The 20,057-nt window shown below is 38.4% G+C and overlaps 1 protein-coding gene across 1 annotated transcript in view; it reads right to left on the bottom strand.

Annotated features, from left to right (window-relative positions):
- The window catches only part of dnah7 (dynein, axonemal, heavy chain 7), a 74,739-nt gene that overhangs the window by 44,554 nt on the left and 10,128 nt on the right, over positions 1 to 20,057 (bottom strand). Inside the window, exons 20-32 of the mRNA XM_065251585.2 lie at positions 16,813 to 17,006; positions 13,849 to 14,047; positions 12,986 to 13,126; positions 12,668 to 12,880; positions 12,275 to 12,384; positions 12,016 to 12,184; positions 11,215 to 11,317; positions 8,833 to 8,960; positions 8,282 to 8,494; positions 4,033 to 4,131; positions 3,684 to 3,932; positions 2,984 to 3,133; positions 2,139 to 2,321 (exon numbers count right to left, since the gene is read on the bottom strand). Coding sequence (XP_065107657.1) covers positions 2,139 to 2,321; positions 2,984 to 3,133; positions 3,684 to 3,932; positions 4,033 to 4,131; positions 8,282 to 8,494; positions 8,833 to 8,960; positions 11,215 to 11,317; positions 12,016 to 12,184; positions 12,275 to 12,384; positions 12,668 to 12,880; positions 12,986 to 13,126; positions 13,849 to 14,047; positions 16,813 to 17,006 — 2,151 coding nt within the window. The remainder of the gene's footprint in view (positions 1 to 2,138; positions 2,322 to 2,983; positions 3,134 to 3,683; positions 3,933 to 4,032; positions 4,132 to 8,281; positions 8,495 to 8,832; positions 8,961 to 11,214; positions 11,318 to 12,015; positions 12,185 to 12,274; positions 12,385 to 12,667; positions 12,881 to 12,985; positions 13,127 to 13,848; positions 14,048 to 16,812; positions 17,007 to 20,057) is intronic.

Raw genomic sequence — 20,057 nt, 5'->3', positions numbered from 1 at the left:
GTTTGCAGCAGGCCTTCCTTACGAGTCAAGCCTCCCTATATGTGAAATCAAGTGAGAGATGACAAGAGACAGATAGGAGTTGAAAAGAGATAGTTCACGTTGATGCTGCAGCCAAGCTCGTTTTTTTTTCTCTGACAAAGTGAGGCAAGAGATCCACACAGATTTGCTTTCTCTCGCTGTTTCTCTCTGGCACCATCTCCAGCATCTGCTTTGATCTGATCCGGTGGCAGTTACAAACAACAGAAAAAACACTCAGACGTTCGCGCGCACACTGTATATTTCTTTCACACGCTTCCATTCTCCATAACATGCTTGTCTAATCTCCGTCATCATCATCTATTCTTTTTGAGTCCTCTGCCCACGCTGGGTCAGATAAAGCCGACATCCGTAGCTATAAGCGCCTATCCTTAGGCTCGGATGCGAGAGGCAGAAGCTCTGTCTGATACAAAGCCATCACAGCAGAATACACTGAGATAAAGAAGGGGATGAAATTGTGTTGGTGTTTCTGAAACCAGAAACATGCCATTATGCCATCCTTGGGCAGAATATGACTAGTGTGGGTGTTTTATTGTGGCGCTGCCAGCGAATTGGTAAGGGATCTTTTAACAGGTTTGCTGTTAAAGGGTCTCGTATGAGCGAATGACAGCGACAATCCTATTTGATGGCCTACTTTTTTACAACGCCAAACATCAAAGAGAGATACTGTCTTGAATTCGATGCCAATTTCTGAAAGATGTCTCCCCTGATAAGAGTATATCAACTTGTGTTGGGATATATGGTGATATATTTTCATCAGATTTCATCATCTTTTTTAGGTTGCACTTTATTTAATAGAAACAAATATGTGCAGTGTTGGAATAACTTGCAGGAATATTACTGGAACATTAAAATTTTAAACATGATTTATATCAGAGATATTTTATGTCAGAGAAATAAAAAAATGTCTTCATCTTTGGAGGTAAGAGTTCAATGTGCTATAAATACATTATGCATCCTCAAAACTTTATTTGCAGTCTAAAAAGTACCTTAAGGCAGAGGTACAGTATATGCATCAGAACGGTATCCACATGTCACATACATCATCAGTAATGCCTATTGGTATTGGGTAATTAAGAAATTCAGGTCAGAAAAAGTCTATCAGAACCATTTTGTCACTGTGAAGTGCTGTGCAGGAAAAATAACTGATGCTATTCTTTATTTAAGAAACACATTTGAGCTCAGCGTATAGTATAGTGTAGTGTTATAATCACAATGTAATGAAAGCCGGTTACTTAAGGATGGGGCAAAAATCACAGCCAGTATTTAATGTTAAGTCAATGTAAAGACAAGTCTCCCCGCGTCTGTAAGGTCTCGCGGCGAGAAAGAGGCGTTTAGTGCATCGCGGTAGACGGGAGTTCGCCTCATTTGCGCTTCTGCATTGCGCGAATTGAACGTTGCCGCATAAAATTTGCAACAAAAAATTTGAACTTTGGGGGGAAATTGTGCAGCTCTAACAAATCAGGAGCTTGCTCAGTAGTGACTAGGGCTGCGAAAATTAATCGTGCAAATGGGCGTTTTCTTAATTAATGAATTTTAATGAATTACACTCTCCTGCAGAAGCGTCATTTGTGCCACAGAAGAAGTATCATTACAAACGCTATTCCAGGAAATATCAAAAGGCATATTTATTTCGCTCCTCTTCGAATTGTTTCAGGTATTTTCATGATAATAAAGAATATTTTGAATGATTGTGTATGACGAGTGTTGCTTTTTAAATGCACATTATAAACTCATAGTGATTTTAGATTGATAAGGACATCCTACTGATCACAGAGTCGTATTGCACGCACAAGCTGTGCATGAAACACAGAATTGGAGCCTTGTGATTCAGAATCGATTTCAGACAGGTATTTATAATGGGGAATGCGATGCATCGATGCACAGCCCTAATAGTGACATGATTACTCGCAGAAGCCACTTGCATGATGCAAATTTCCACATGAATGTCTCGAATGACTAGAACTTCAGCGAATGAAGCGAGTAAAATATTCAATTGTTCAAATACGCGTGAATAGCGCGTTTTTGATGCCTCTACCGCATCTGATGTGATCGCACAGCAAAACTTGATCCATGGGTTAACATATTACTATTCATCTTACCGTGGCTGGTGAAGCCACCTCAAGGTCCATGGGTTCAAAGATGAGGCTCATCTGCGGGGACATCTGGATGATTTCTCCACTCATAAGACAAAGCTTCTTGTTGTCATCTAGTACGGTGTTCATGTTTTCAATCCAAACTGCATCCACTGGTCCATCAAAGATCAGCCACTTTCTGTCAGCACTCTGGGGAATGGACAGTCACTTTAACATCACTTAACAAAGCTGTGTAAGTGTAAGCTGTGACTGGTTGTTCAACACATCCTGAAAGGCACCAATTTGTTTTGGCTTAGTTTAGCTCTTTATACAGAGTTTATATCTTAATAATAAAAAAAAATGATTCTGAAGCATTCTTTCATTGCCTTGAGCAAAAAGTGGCAATCAAATAGGAAATGATGTATGAAGCCGACACTTGTCACCTGTCTCCACTTATTAAGTTTTATACTTCAATTTCAACTATTAAAGGATTCCTCACTGTTTTACAGCACAGGAGACATTGACTTAATTGTCACTCATTTCTAAACATTTTTTATTGCAAGCCAAAGAAGCAAGGCTTCAAACTGTAATCCTGTGGGATTGAGGGAATGACTACAGTGTGACAGCTCTACGAACAATATCAGCTTAAAAAAATTGCAGTATTCAGACTTTGTGTTACCATGGTGAACGAAACCTTACAGCTGTACGCCTGAGGCAGAAAGCACTATGTGAGTAGTCGGTTTAGAAATAGCTTTAATTTGTTGGCAAAGAATTTTAGGAACAGTACTGTAATAACCATCATTAATGTATCTAGCAGTAGCTGTAAAATTTCTGTACATGGAAAAATAAAATGATTGGATGAGTAACTGTACCTGGGATGTAGCAAATCCCCTATAGCTGACAGCCAAGATGCCATCTGACCATTCATGGGACACAGGATCGAACTGACCATACAGCTGGCCCATGGTAATTGACTTTGGGTTGATAACAGTGATCTGAACCTTATTCTCATCCATCAGTCCCTGTATTCAAAACATTTTTATTACTCATCTTTAAAGATAACATTTTAGTTGACTCATATAAAAGTCCCACTGTTTTTATAGCATTGTTTAATATCCATTTTTTATATTAGTATATGCCAAATCAATAAAGTTATGCAGTGATTTATAGCAGTACAATCAACAAATATGTAGTTTGTCTCTGAAATCACATTTTCTTGCTATTATAATATCTTACAAACCTTAAGCATTATGCAAGCATTCAATAATTAAAATGTATCCAATAAAGCCTAGCTCATAAATATTTGTCCCAGTATCAAAAAAAATATTTTGCATGGCTTATATTGCGGTACTTTTAAACAATATGAGATTCACATCCATCTGGAATTGGTTGGGAAATCTGGGAGTGTGAGACTTGGGAGATAACATCATCTGCGAGCCATGAAGTACTTACAGCCAATAAAAAGTTTTTTAAGTAACTCAACAGCACAATGTTGTATGCAAATAGTTGAACTCCCACTGTGGCTATCTAAGCGAGAAATAGATTTTGTGAATAGTTGTACAATTACAGCACCTTTTCACAGATGTCATGCAGGGCTGCGGCAAGCACGCGGTAGGCAGAGGTCTTCCCGCCAAAAGGCTCTCCCACTAACATGAAGCCGTGACGCACGATCATCATTTCATAGATCTGCAGGATCTTCTCTGCAAAAAAGTCTGTGACCTGCAGGTTCATCTTAGCACTGTTTTCTCTGATGGCCTCAAGCAGCACACTGTAGTCGGGTTTTGGAAGTTTGACCCCAGGAAACAGATCAGAGGTGATGCCCTGCAATGATTGAGGAATAATAATTTAAGATTTACATAATCTTTTCTGTTGATTTATAAGTATCACTAAAGGCATTTTCGATGATGTGTGGATCACATACCTCAAATAATGGCAAATCATGAGCGAGAAATTTTGGAAGGTTAACATCAATAATAGATCGGAGCAGCAGAATATCCTCATTCTCTTCCGGAAACTTCAGCTGTGACATGTTAAACACAGGGGGAGAAAAAGGGTTTGACACTTAATAACAGATTTGCTTGTGCTGTCACTTTTGGAAATCTCCAGGGGGAGAATGGCATTCAGCCACATTGTCTTTGTTCATTCTTTACCATCACAGTCATTTGCAAGCGAGACCCGGGGGGTTTAGAGGATCCCTTTGTCTCCAGAAGTAATTTCAAGATGCCAAAAGAGTGCAATCTCTGGTGTGATGGTGCAAAGATTGCTGCAAAAATGACACAGACGTATTCATTTCTGAGAACAGAAGAGACGACACCGGCGGCCGCCATTTAAATTTGGAAAAACTAAGCTGTCAAGGTCAGTGTCTTTTTCTGTCGCTCCCCTGCCTATTTCTGTTGTGAGATATTTGAGTTTTGTGACTTTGATATTTCAGTATCCCATTACAGTCACACTACCAAGAAATGGTATGTGACCCAAACTTAGCTTAACAAGCACATGTATATTTGTAGCAAAAGCCAAAAAGCCATTGTATGGGTCAAAAAATTTGAATTTTCTTTTATGCCAAAAATCTTTAGGATATGATGTAAATATTTAGTAAATTTCCTACATTAAATACATAAAAACTTTATATTTGTAAGTGGATGCAGTTGCTAATGACTTCATCTGGACAACTTTAAAGCCAATTTCCTCAATATTTAAATTTTACTCTGCCAAATGTTGTCCTAACAAACCATACATCAATGGAAAGCTTATTTATTCAGCTTTCAGATTATGTATGAATCTCAATAAAAAAAATATGATTATAACCATTATGGTTTTGTTGTCACATATATGAGAAATTGCTTGTGATGTTCCTCATTTTCAATGTTTTTAGATAGTAAACGGTAAATGAGACCCCACCCACATGCAACATGTCTTTTGTCAATAATGTAGGGTGGCCGACAGGGGTCACTGCACTGCAACTAGAAAAAACACCAGCAAATCAAGAAAACATCTTCATCAGTTTGACAACAAATGCGCTGCAGATACTCACAACACAAACAAAAACAGAAACGCGTTCCAAATCTTACAATAGTTTCTGTTTTTGTTTGTGTTGTGAGATTTGGAACGCGTTTATGTTTTTGTTTATGTTGTGAGATTTGGACACGTTTCTGTTTGTGTTGTGAGATTTGGAACGCGTTTATGTTTTTGTTTGTGTTGTGAGTAGGGTGGCCATTCGTGCCAATTCCGCCGGACACGTCCCGAACATTTCGGGTTTGTTCTCCGGACGTTGCGTTGTTTGACCGCATATACGTCATCTAGGTTCTCACATTTCAGTTAAAATACATTAGAAAATTAAGATTTATTTATTTTAAGACATACAATCATTGTAGTTTCATTCTTACCTTGAAATGTAACGGTTGCTTTTTTAAAATTAAACCCGAAATAGTAAATCTTGATGACGTATGCGGTCGACCAACGCGACTTCCGGAGAATGAACCCGAAAACATGTTCGGGACGTGTCCGGCGGAACTGGCACGAATGGCCACCCTAGTTGTGATATTTGGAACGCGTTTCTGTTTTTGTTTGTGTTGTGAGAATTGGAACGCGTTTCTGTTTTTGTTTATGTTGTGAGATTTGGACGCGTTTCTGTTTTTGTTTGTGTTGTAAGATTTGGAACGCGTTTCTGTTTTTGTTTATGTTGTGAGATTTGGACGCATTTCTGTTTGTGTTGTGAGATTTGGAACGCGTTTATGTTTTTGTTTGTGTTGTGAGTAGGGTGGCCATTCGTGCCAATTCCGCCGGACACGTCCCGAACATTTCGGGTTTGTTCTCCGGACGTTGCGTTGTTTGACCGCATATACGTCATCTAGGTTCTCACATTTCAGTTAAAATACATTAGAAAATTAAGATTTATTTATTTTAAGACATACAATCATTGTAGTTTCATTCTTACCTTGAAATGTAACGGTTGCTTTTTTAAAATTAAACCCGAAATAGTAAATCTTGATGACGTATGCGGTCGACCAACGCGACTTCCGGAGAATGAACCCGAAAACATGTTCGGGACGTGTCCGGCGGAACTGGCACGAATGGCCACCCTAGTTGTGATATTTGGAACGCGTTTCTGTTTTTGTTTGTGTTGTGAGAATTGGAACGCGTTTCTGTTTTTGTTTATGTTGTGAGATTTGGACGCGTTTCTGTTTTTGTTTGTGTTGTAAGATTTGGAACGCGTTTCTGTTTTTGTTTATGTTGTGAGATTTGGACGCATTTCTGTTTGTGTTGTGAGATTTGGAACGCGTTTCTGTTTTTGTTTGTGTTGTGAGATTTGGACGCATTTCTGTTTGTGTTGTGAGATTTGGAACGCGTTTCTGTTTTTGTTGTGAGATTTGGAACGCGTTTCTGTTTTTGTTCGTGTTGTAAGATTTGCAGCGCGTTTCTGGTTTTTTTTTGTGTTGTGAGATTTGGAACGCGTTTCTGTTTGTGAGATTTGGAACGCGTTTCTGTTTTTGTTTCTTGTGAGATTTGGACGCGTTTCTGTTTTGTAAGTGTTGTAAGAATTTGCAAGAATTTGGGTGTGTTGCGAGTTTCTGCAGTGCATGTGTCGTCAAACTAATGAAGATGTTTTCTTGATTTGCTGGTGTTTTTTCTATTTGCATGTGTTTTCTTTCATTGCAGTGCAGTGACCCCTGTCGGCCACCCTAATGTGTATTCTGTATCTTAATATGTAATGTGTATTCTTTCATTAATAAATGCATTTATCCTTGCTAAACCTTTGCAGTGGTTTTGACAGGGGGCACTAGGTCTTATTCAGATAGCCAAGTTGTATCAGTACAGCATGGTACATGGAAAGACAGAGTATTCATATCTTACTGAAGGCACATTGTTTGAGCACTGCAGTACTTTTTTTCTTTTGACCTATCATCTCTGATGGTCCTATAACTGTGTCACTAATTTCTATATCTGTGAATCAGTTAACAATTTATTTTCAAAAAATAATTATGGTCATAAATCGAATTTACCAGAACTAATCTCAACAAGAATTTATATAATGACCATCATGTTTCTTTTCATTATGTCCATTATAATTTGCAGATGATAACCGAATTCATGAGGGTCACACAAGGTTTAGTTGACAATTCCAGTGTTTCAGGTGAAGTTTTACAAAGATTTGTAATTCACTTGGCTGCTACTGTACTGTGTGAACACTATTTATAGTCAATGTCACATTCATTTGGCTTTGATCCACAACTGAGAAAGTACAGCGAGGGAGAGAGGAGAATGAGTGTGCTAAGGGAGCTAAGATGAAGTGGAAATGTTTCACTCCTTTGATTGTTGGTAACTCTATGCCCATAGCAGCGGCAGGTGAGTTACTACTCACTCAGAATTGCTTACCTTTATGGAGCACTCAGAAACAAAGCAGCAGATGTCAAAACATATACTAAATGAAATTGAACACAAATGTCCTCACAAAATAATCAAATCATTAAATATTTAATTCACAGATGTTGGCCATAAAAATAAAAGCAATTGTAAACAGTGAAGCTTGTGACCTCTGTTAGACTTAAATAAATATCTTTTAGCTGCTAATGATCTCATGGAAATACGTATTATAAGTATTGTCATTTTAAGTATTGTTTTCTCATTGTTTTTTCCTATTTTCAAATCATTGTCGCTTGGGGTTAGATTTGGGGTTTGGGTTAGGATGTACTTTTATGTTAGGGTGTATTGTTATGTATTGGTTCTACGTGTTTTTCTTCCGCTTTTAAAACTATTCTCGCCTGGAGTTGGGGTTAGAGTTGGGGTTTGGGTAAGGATTTCTAAAAATGTAACAGAAAGTGATTCTAACCCCAACCCCAAGCGACAATGGGAAGAAAATAGGAAAAAACAATAAGAAAACAATACATAAAATGACACCAGAAATCCGTGGGAGTGACACGGAAAAAACATCCGTGCTCCCGGCACGGAAAAAAGCAGAATTCCTTTACATGAACATGGATAAAGTGATCAAATTTTCTGTGACTATAACACAGATTTTCGTGAGATCAGGTTGTTCAGGGGGCTCTTGGGTAATTTAAGTCCTTAAACTATGAAATATGATTTTTTTTTTATTAAAAAGCTTTAAGCTGATCAAGGTATACTGAGACAAAAGCTCAACATTAGGGCCATTTTAGTAGAGATGCAAGGCCTACCTTTAGGTTCCCTGCGGCAGTCAGAACAGATTTGACAGCTCTCATGCCGTAATCATAGTGATGCTGGGAGGAGAGCTGCTCTGAGCACAATCTATACGTAGCTACAATCTTCACTGAGAGCGGTCGTGCTCGGACAAATCCACAAGAATAGAGCACAATCTCAGCTATTAGAGCATAGTCTGGCACCATCATAGCTACTGTCCGGAACAGAGCCTGCAGCAGATAATTACACAACATCACTCAATCACAGAACCTGCACAATGGGCAATCTACTGAAAAAAGACAGACACAGTGAATGTATGTAAGAAATAAAAGAATATTATGAGAACACTAAAGATATTACAACATATTACATACAAGACACATTACAAAATTAAGCTTATTTTAAAAAGTTAAACCTAATGTAAAATGTCAGCAAAACATTTTTCAAGTTATTTTTATCTATAAAAGATATTTAAGCTTCAGGGCCTTACAACCTACGTGCTGAAGTTATATATTACATTCAATTACACATTAATTCATCTAAATATGAACTGTCCTATTTTCCATGCCTTTAAGTTATCAGGTAGTTCAGAGCGTCCAGCATATCCTGGGTTCATGGTGATGAATACTGCACAGGTAGGGTTCAGTTTAAGCTCTGTTCCCTCAAACAGCAGCATCTCAGCATGGGCAGAAATACCTATGTAAAAAAAGACCATGCATTCAAATCCAAACTAAAGAAATCTCATTAAATTCTATGGGCCCTATTTTAACGATCTGAAACGCAAGTGCGAATCGCAACGCGCAATTGAGTTTGTGGGCGGATCTTGGGCGCTGTTGCTATTTTCCCAACGTGAAAAATAACTCTTGCACCGGGCGCAAATCAATAAGGGGTTGGTCTGAAGTAGGTTCATTATTCATAGGTGTGGTTTGGGCGTAACGTCAAATAAACCAATCAGAACGCTATCCAACATTCCCTTTAAACGCAAGGGCGCAAGTTCCATGGCGGGTTGCTATTATTATGACGGATTTACCAGGCGTACGCCAGGAGCGGTTTACAGACGAGGAGACCGACGTTCTTGTAAGAGCAGTCAAAGACAGAGAAGTTGTTTTGTATGGGGATGGGAGAAACCCGCCCAAATCAGCATAGGTTAAACAGGCGTGAGAGGAAATCAGCTCATCAGCTGTCATCCCCATCGTTGCGCCAAGCGCTACAATGATGTCAGGAGACGGGGGAATCCCAAGCTTGCCAGCATAAATCGGGCACGCCGTGTAACGGGAGGTGGATCTGCCTCTACACAGACGCCAGCAGAGGACATCGCTGCGTCCACCCTCACCGCTGAAAGGGTTTGGGGGCTTTGAAATCGGACCCAAGAAACGCAACCAAGGTCCAACCCCAAAGTACTCTTACAAATCAAGTTCATATACATTAAGGTTTCTTATGAAAACATTTTAATTATTATTTACATAAAATAAACATACAGTCAATACAGCCACACAACAAACTTATGAAAATATTTTAATCGTTATTTGCATGAGAATTTTTTAACACAATTATGATTCCCCTTATCTCATGTGTTAATATTTTTTAGTGTAACAATTTATGATTTGCAAAAATAACTGTTGCATCTGTGTAGATTAGATGCAAAGTGTATGCGCGTTGTGCACTCTATACATAATGGTCAAGCATGCGCCCTTAAATTAGCATAATGAACAACGCGCAACGCGCCACTGACTTTAGACTAGTTTTTTCTGGTCAGTGGCGCAATTGTTTTTTGAAACTGCAAAATAGCATCAGAGATGGTTTGCGCCGGAACACGCCTCTTTTTTTGCGCTGAACCGCCCAGGGAGCGCAAGTCCATTCCCTAGTTTGCCGACGTGCGTCTGTGGAGGGAAAAACCCGCTGTGCGCCGGTGCAAAATACGAATGATACATGCGTCACTGACAAAGTCAATTGCGCTGGGTGCAAGATAGGGCCCTATATATTTATGTGATTTAAAGGATGAGTCAATTTTCTTAAAAAAATCCAGATAATTTACTCACACCCCATGTCATCCAAAATGTTGATGTCTTTCTTTGTTCAGTCAAGAAGAAATTATGTTTTTTGAGGAAAATATTCCAGGATTTTTCTCATTTTAATGGACTTTAATGGACCCCAACACCTAACAGTTTTAATGCAGTTTAAAATTGCAGTTTCAAAGGACTCTAAACAATCACAAACGAGGCATAAGGGTCTTATCTAGCGACACAATTGTCGTTTTTTTTGTCACGTAATTGCGTAATAATGTCAAAAGGTAACGTGTTACCTATATGAAACGCATATTTGCGGCCCATTTAAACAACAAACTAACACAAAGACATTAATTAATGTTCGACATACAACAACGTCGGAATGCTCCTCTTTCTCCACACTTGTAAACACTGGGTTGTAGTTTCGCATATGTCATCTGTGACCTCTTGATGTGATGACGTATTACGTGAGGTCGGGCTGGCACGTCACAGGACCGGAGAAAGATGAGAAGTTGTGGTTTGAAAGTGCATTTTTTTAATATATTTTTTTGCCAAAAATGACCATCGTTTCCCTAGATAAGACCCTTATGCCTCGATTGAGATCGTTTAGAGCCCTTTGAAACTGCAATTTTAAACTGCATTACAACTGTTAAGTGTCGGGGTCCATTAAAGTCCATTAAAAATCCTGGAATGTTTTCCTCAAAAAACATAATTTCTTCTTGACTGAACAAAGAAAGACATCAACATTTTTTTAAGAAAATTGACTAATCCTTTAAGAATCCTGCTTGACTTACTCATCAGGTTCTGATCTAGGCCTCTGTTAAGTTTAATAACATACCAGATGATTCAAAACAGAGTTTTTCTGTAGCTCCATTGATTGATTATTCAAATAACCTGACATTGCAGTTGACATTACAACTCAAAATCTGCACACAAACACGCACCTCTCTGAATGGTTAAAATTTGCTGAGCCACCACAGAAAGCACTTCCAGATCGATTCGATTAAACTCATCAAAGCAGGCCCAGGCACCAGACGACAACAGGCCCTGGAAGAGACCAAGCAGTTGTAACGTGACTTACAGCGAATGTAGTCTTGAGCAGTCCTGCGCTGCCAGATATCAGGAAACTGACAAGAGGCGAGCAAGATGTCATTAAAATCATAAGCCCTGTGCAATTGTTAACTCTCTGATTAAGATACAGCTGTAGTTCACTGATAGCATTGATGCTGCAAAGCCAAGGGGTGAAATCTTCGCAAGCACAGCAAGCTAAAAGGAGAACTGGCATGTCTGCATTAAAATGCTACAGTGGGATCTAGTCAAAAGTCAGAGACCACTTGTCAGGTCAAAAGCTTTTATTCTGCGTTTATCTAATTAAATATTTTTTAACATACAATATGAGAATGAATTTCAAAATTCAATTTCTTAGCATTTGGTATGTGCTTTTGCTATAAAGATAACATGCACTCTTGCTGGCAAGTACTCTTCAATCTTGTCCAAAACCTTATGATTCATGCAACTTAAATGGAAGCAGCAATCATTTTGCAGACAAGAGATAACATTGTCAATGTCCCAAATTTCTTCATCTGATTAGTGACCATCATTGACCAATATAGTAACATATAATAATAATAATTACATTTATATAGCTTTATAAGCTCTGAGAATTATTCTGACATGTGTCAATAACTTACACTTGTAAAATAACTTCATGATAAACATTATAATTGTAGACTTAGTAGATCTACCTTAAAGAACTTGCCCAGCGCAATATAGTCCAAGCCATCTGAGCAGTTAAAGACCACACACTGTTTAGCTATGGCTTTAGCCAAGTCTTTGGTGGTTTCAGTCTTTCCGGTACCTGCAGGGCCTTCTGGGGCTCCGCCCAAGTGTAAATGTAGGGCACCAAATAAAGTTCTAATAAAGAAAACATGAAAAAAGATACAGCTTAGGAGAAAATGCTACGGTTTAGAGCATTATACAAAATGTACTGTAATGCATTCTGACCTATAGCAGCGATCAGTGAGAGGGGTGATGACCAAGCGTGGTGTGTTTCCAAGATATTCATAGCCATAAGCCAAGCCTGCATTGATCATCTTTGTCTGAAGTTGGTTTTCCTGCACAGATCAAGTCAAAGCTGAGAGACAAAGGGCATCATAGCAGAATATCTGTTTATCCCAACAAAAAAGCCAGACACAGTATATACAACACTGAAACATCAAGTCACAGACACACACAAACATCATGGTAAACTCTGATACAGGCAGTTTTAGCCAATACACAGTGATTTTTCCTAAAGTGGCCTTTTTCACCATTGGAGTGCGCCTTACAAGTTTCTCCTTCAATCTGAATCGACTCCACAGAGAAACATTTCCATAACAGCCACTCGAAATGACTTACGATCCAGTAGTAGCGCAGTTGGCTGAGCCACTCAAAGTTGGTTTCATCATCCACACCCTTCTGAACCAGAGAGGCCAGCACATCCCGGGCGTGAACATCAAGCACCACCAGTGCTCCCAGTGTTACCCGGTTTTGTTTGGACAGTTTGCCGCGCACCAGAGTCACAATGTCATCTATCTGAGAATTGTTTTGTTCCAGATACGCCTGCAGAGCCTGATGTAAAAAAGGAAATATTCAGTCATAAATGACCACTGAGTAAAATATAAAAGCATACAAAACTACAGTAGATTAATAAAATGTGTTGCTTGTGGAACATGCCTTTGGTCCCTTTGCAATGGCTTCATGAATATCCTGTGTCCAGAAAACCTGTGAGACGCAGAGCACAGTCTGACCCGGCCAGGCCCTAACCCAGTTAATCCTCAGGTCTTTGGGATACGCTTCATATGCATCTCCTATCACCTGACAGGCAGGAGGTGAGAGATTCGTTTTTTTTTATTATTCTTTCAATTATAAAACAATCATGGTAGGACCAGCCTGATCTCATGAATTTTCGACGGAATTTTTTGCTCATTTTTCTGTGGATTTCTCACGGATCTCTGCATTTGCCCTGCTATGGACTGTCTTTTTACGTGGCATTCTCACGAGTTGGTAACTCAACTGTTTTGTCCTATTTTCTTACTGTTTTCGCTTCGGTTAAGGGTTAGATTTACAAGAAATGACATCCCTACCCAAACCCAACTCTAACCCCAACGCCAGGCGACAATTGTTTAAAGTTTAGAAAATATAAAAGAATAAATCAGAAAAAAATAGTATAAACCAATAGTTAAAGTGACATACTAACGCAAACACCAAATCTAACCCTAAACCGAAGCGAAAATGGTTTAAAATAGGAAAAAGCAGTTGGGTAACCAATCCGTGAGAATGCCACGGAAAAATTAGCAAAATTCTGTGACTATCCCACGGAACTTTGTGAGATCAGGTTGGGTAGGACATACTGTATTGCTGTTACTAAAGTATAAAACCAAGTGTTATTTTAAGTGTTTCAATTGTATTTAATCACGTCTTACTGCACTATAATGTAAAACAATGTCAAAAGCATTTCAAATGTAATTAAATGTACCTATTACAGGCCAGACTAAAATGTGTATTGGCATTTAAAGAGTAGTTGTACTTGATTGTACCTTGTGTATAGAGCGAAGCATGCCACTCTCTAGCTCCAGGAGCCACTGCTCCACCTGCCCACGAGCTTTAGAGGTGGAGATGGTTTCCAAAAGCTCCACCACCTCCCCTTCACTACTCTTCATATGAGTGATGTCCAGAACGTCAGTGAACACGACATTAGCAATGCCCTCGAAACACTTTTTTAGGTGAGGCTGCACTCTGAAATACAAAGCCAGTAGTATGGCCATTTTTAAGCCCAGAAAACCATTTTGCATTTAAAAGACATCTAATAGCCCAGATGTCTAGGCTGAAGCAAGGCAATATTTGGCCTGTAAGTGAAATACACTGTAATAGAACTCTAGCACAAATATAAATAAAAAAATGTATTACTTTGCTTACATGATGGAATATCATACATCTCACAAGTTATTTTGGCAAGAACAACATGTAAATGATTATTATTATTTTTTGGTTACTCATAGCGGGACTTGTATATTGGTATACAGTATATAGTTAACCTAGACGTTAAAATAATGGCTATTGCTTAGTGGGAGGTTGCATGCAAAAACAATTACTAAATGACTGAAGTATATATCATATCACTTGTACACTTGTACTACTCAGTGTGTAGTATGTAACTTTAAAGAAAATGCAGTTTGAATTGGTAACTGCACCTCTGCAAATAAAATAAAAAAAATCTGTAAAGTGAGTAAGTCTTATGAAGTTCTCATATGCAATATGTGCTCCACAAAGATGACAATGAAATACAGTGCAGGGAAAGGGAGAGAGAAAGAGAGATTTAAGCACAAGGATACACTTATCAGCATTAGTAACAGAGAGCAAACAAGGCAAGCTAAGGCAAACACTACAAGTTGTGCAAGACCAAGAGCCCAGCTTCTGTGGTCATATTCGTTATTAAACAAATACCTGGGGTGAAATAAGACAAGATTTGCTTATACATCAAGGGCTTGCACAAGGGAGCCACATCAGAGAAAGTAGGGCAGAGTGTCATATGGAGAAGAAAAAGCTCTATAATTAAATTTCCTCAGTAAATAGTGGGTTTTAAGAGGTTCAAAATGAGTTTTCCAAGGCCATGGTAAAGCGAAATTGCTTTTCGTTTGTCCTTCATTGTTATTTGTCAGACCTCATACAGGCGGAAGTGGACAGATACAGTAAGTTTCGATGTGCCCATTAAGACATGCCAAACTAGGCTATGTGACAACTTAAGCTATTTTAAAAAATAAACTCTACATCAAGAAAATTCTAATGAGTGCTGAACCCTTAGGGACCATGAAATAGTTTGAAGAGTAATAATGACAACTATTAATATCTTTAAAAAGAAAGTGAAATCTAAAATACAGTTATTTGGGGTTTTTTGACACCAGTGTAGTTAAATGATTAGAATATCTTTATGTTTTTAAAATTGTGACATGCATCAATAATATACAGTACTATGCAAAAGTCTTAAGGCACCATGCTACCATTACATGTATGGTTTTTGCAATTGAATAGTGATCATATATAATTATTTCTTAGGTTCTTTTTTAGAATACACCCAGAAAGTCGGAGCCGATGGTGTAGTGGGCAGCGCTCCGACGTGTGGTGCGGGCGCGCTTCCGGCGGCCCGGGTTCGAGTCCCGGCTCGAGGTCCTTTGCCGATCCCATACCCCTCTCTCCACCCTCTACTTTTCTGTCGTCTCTAAAATCTACTGTCTATCAATAAAGGCAAAATGGCCCAAAAAAAAATATTATAAAAAAAAAAGAATACACCCAGAAAATACAGGAAATGTGTATGTAGTATTAAAAACAGTATAAAAGTGTAAGCTGAAGTCTGTCAAGTATTTAGAGTAAACTCCCCTACCACTTGATCAATAGCAGGAAGCTGCAGGATCTCTTAAACCTAAATTAAATTAAATCTCTAATTCTCATGGAATGACTTTTGATTGATGCCTGAAGAAGACATTTAGTTCTGAAAATTGTTTTGTTTTTAATTTTGTGTACATATTTCCTGTATTTTCTGTTTGTATCTTAATAAAAAGAGTGAAAAATAAATACGGATGGACTTTAAAACTTTGCTAAAACAACAAAGCTGAGGATGGGGGACTAAAACTTTTGCACAGTACTTTATATATAATAATATAATGAGATAATGTCATTAACCGAATGCTCTCGGTTTCCCGTATTTGGATACTGACAGAATTTTTACCTTTATTCAGAAAGGACTGTAAAGAATGGCTGGATTGCTATTATTTAGAAGCAAAATATTTTGCATGTACAAAAATTCTGCATGTAGGGTTTCGTAGTGAAAGACAAAGTCAAAATTATTTAAATACCAATGGTATTACTAAAGTGGCATTTGTGAAAATGAGACATTTCAATTACTGTCTATTAACCTTTAAATTTCTATTAAAGTAAAATGACTGAACCTAAACATAAAAGTTTGATTAAAAAAATGCTTATTTACAAGAACACATGTGGTCACATTTGCACCTGAACTCTTCATATATACAAAAAATACCATTTTGAAGGTTTTCTGTTATTCTTTGAAAAGCCAGAAAAAGCTCCACACATCAAAAATTGACCCAAACCTACTGTAAAGCACAGTAAGGTTTTTTGAATAATTGATAAACAACAGACTGATCTATCGTAGTTCTATCCGTCAGGCATTCATAAAGTCCATTATGAATCAATATCACACACCAAGAATATTAAAGATAAAAGCCTTCAAAATCAGCTCACCTTATCAACTAACAAAAAAGCCCAAAGCCTATAAATCATATAGTTTTCAGAAATGTCTCTACTAAGCTTGTTTCTTTTTCAGGAAGTGGTGAAATTGTGTGATTAACTCACAACACGCTAACAACACCAGCAGCAGGACTACCTAAACAATATACAGTAGAATCCTAACACTTCCTTAAACTGTAGCACCTGCATTCCTGCAAGCTCATCCCACAGTCTGAATTCTTTCCAAAATTCTACAGTACCTGGTTGGATCTTTAGTCTCTGAGAGGATCTCTAGCAGCTCATCGTTGGACAGGAAGAAGAAGCGGGGGAAATACAGTCTTTTCTTCTCCAAGTATTCATTTAGACCTTTCAGAATGAGCTCCAGCAACTCATTACTGTGTTTCATGTTGTCTAGCATCTTTTCAATGGCCACCACTGCCAGGACATGCTTGTCCTGAGAGAGAAACACAACACAATGTGATTCAGAAAAATCCAACAAGTGCTTATAATAATACATGTTTTCATTTGCATTTTGCCATGTAGTCATAATGAAAAATGTATGTTACACATATGTATACATGTATGGTGTCTGCCCGTGCAAAGGCTACCATGATGCTATGACGTTGTGGGTAAGTTTCAGGACATATGCAGTTGCTAAGGTGTTCTGAGTGGTTGCTAGGACACGGCTAGATGTATGCTAGGATGTCCTAGAAACCAAGTTAGTGGACCAAAACCAAAGAACCCATTCCCAAGTCATAATTATTTTCTAAACCCCAAGTATGGCTCAGATCTCTCCTTGAATGTAAGTCTATCAGATTTTTCTTCACTCAGCTCTGTACAATAATAGCACACCTCACCTCAACAAGCTGTATACATCTGAGGCATTAATCATGTTAATTGCACAGACAGTGCGAGATGTGATATGCACCAAAGTTTAAAGCCACAATATGTAAGATTTCTGTAACAAAATATCCAAAAAAGCCAATAATTGGCGAAGCCTGTCGTTGCCATCTTGGCACGCATCCCTCGCAGATAACCAAAAATGGGTAAAGAGGCAGGACATGGGTGAAGCTGGGGTGGCTGGTTGCTAAAACCACGCACGCCTAGCTTGGCGGTAGTGACAGGAGTGGCAGTTCACCCATCACTCAAGTAGCCATGCCATTAATTATGCAGTACTTTAAGGCTTAATATAATTTAAAACGAAGAGTTACAAAAAAATTCACCCCCCTCTCAGTTGTCATGAAGGGGAAAATGAGATATACAGATCAAAATCACTTTTTTTGCTGTAAAGTTGGGCATTTTACCATGGGGGTCTATAAAGATTGACTCCTTTTGGAGCAAACCTATAGCGGCCCGTTGATGAACTGCAGTTTAAGTCACTTCCGTGTTGGCTTCATCAGAGAGATCGGAAGATTGCCCCTTGGACTACACGCATAGCAATGTGACATGAGCACATAACCTCGATAGAGACAATAGTCCAAAATCTCTACCAGTTGACACATTTCTACCATTTTAATCTACTTACTGGCCTACGCCAACCTTTACTATTTGGATGGTGAAAACAACATCTCCCATTGTTCCACTCTCATTTATACTGGCATTTAAGGCACTCTATGCAAATCTGTGTGGCGTCACTTCTTTGTTGACGTTCGAAGTGTTGTCAAACAAAAAGAGCTTAGCTAACTCCTCCCCCTCCCTTCCGTGCTTTCTGAAAGAGTCATGAACACGCCCAACCCCCACCCCCAAATCCTTCTTGACGTTTATTGGCTGGAACACTTTGTTAAGTTTCGTGGTGGTAGGTTTGACCACTTTGTTTTTGTTGCAGTTTGTGGAGCCTGCGCTGTCTACAGAGACCGCATTTTTTTACAGTCTGTTCAAGGGACAGGCAGCTAGCAGATAGTGAGGAGATGTATGAATTGTATGAAAAATGTTTCATACAGTTTCAAAACTGTATGAAAAAAAAAATTATGGCCTAAAACGCGTGAATTCGCTCAGAGCACCTTTAAGCTTTGCCTTTATTATTGTTTTGAAAATGCGACCTCAAGTGGTAAAATCCTACATACTGTGTCTTTGAATACTTGAGAGTGTTACCATTGCTATTAATGTTAGACACATTTAAAAAGAAGCCTCTCAAACTCTGTCTAAGGCCTGTCTTAACTTGAAATTAGGAGTAATGATATATAACACATAATACTCCTTTTATTTCTCTTCACTCAGACAAATCCATTGATGAAAAGAGGGCTAGGGCAGGCCAGTAGTGCGATCGTCATATTTCACCACCTACACTTAATTTATAAATGTGTCTCCCACCAGGAAAATTCATCTCGCCTTTCGCTTTCTGATTTTCAAACAGTCCTTCAAAGGTTGTCTGAAGGCCATGTCCTTCATTAGAGAAAGAGGAAACAATTGGACCTGTCCCCTCCCTTACTACCCCTTACAGATGTTGCTCACCTGTAAAGAGATAATAATTGCTTTTTCCCCTTTTCGGATTGCTATTGATTTTCTATTACCCACAGTGAGGAGACTTAGTGCGCTCACGAGGAGATTGAAGTTTAACGATCACTTTTAAATGACAAAAAGACCCGAGTTTCCTGAAAGAGATTGGGATAAACTAATGAGGGGTTGTTAATAACCAAAGCCATCTCAAAATAACCTTTAAAATGTGAAAGATAGCACTGGATGACTGTCACGAAAGAGATGGAAGGGATGTCATGCCAATTACTATATAATTATTCTCTCTTGCCGTCAACTTCAATTGCATTCAAGAGCGTGAGTGATGTCTGAATGTGTCTGAATGGAGAGGTTCTGAAATCATCGGCTTTCTTTCACAGGCTGCAGAAAAATGCAGGTGGGTTTTTCAACAGATACGGATACTGATTCAAAGATTCTCAAGTTTTTCCTTCATGAATGCTTAAAAAATAAATACTTTATGTCTCAAAACAGCCACATACAGTATGTGAACAACCTTCCTTACTATTTTGTTAAGCATAAAACTTAGATTTTCATCTACACAAATGTATCCCACACATTGCACTGTTATGAGCATATCTTGTGTTTCTTCTTATCAAACCAGTTTTACTTTAAAAACGCAACAGGCAAGAGCATCTGCCTTCCAGCTGAAATAAAATATATAAATATATATTTGCTTTTCACAGAAGAGCTGTTTATGGCTTATAATGTAAGACGGAAATCACGGAGGGAATTATTCAAGAAGAAAACATCCTGAAAAAACAAACTTTGAATTCAATTACAAAATGTTTATCTCCTTTACTGTCAAATGAGGAAAGTAAGAAATGCACTAGAAAAGAGTAAACAAGATCCGGAGGCGGCTGGCTGCTCTGTGTGTACCGCAGATGAAGAGAGACACCTAGTGGCAAATCTGATGTTGCAGTCAGCAGAATCAACTGATTACAACTTGATCTGGCAACAGACTGTTGTACAATAAAATTCATTTTAATCAGAATTCTTTTGAATGTTTATTTATATAAAAAAAATAAGACATAAA

This window comes from Paramisgurnus dabryanus, chromosome 15 (assembly GCF_030506205.2).
Source record: "Paramisgurnus dabryanus chromosome 15, PD_genome_1.1, whole genome shotgun sequence".
NCBI lineage: Eukaryota > Metazoa > Chordata > Actinopteri > Cypriniformes > Cobitidae > Paramisgurnus > Paramisgurnus dabryanus.
Note: the sequence above shows the minus strand (reverse complement) of the source record. Positions and strands in the feature narration are given on the sequence as shown.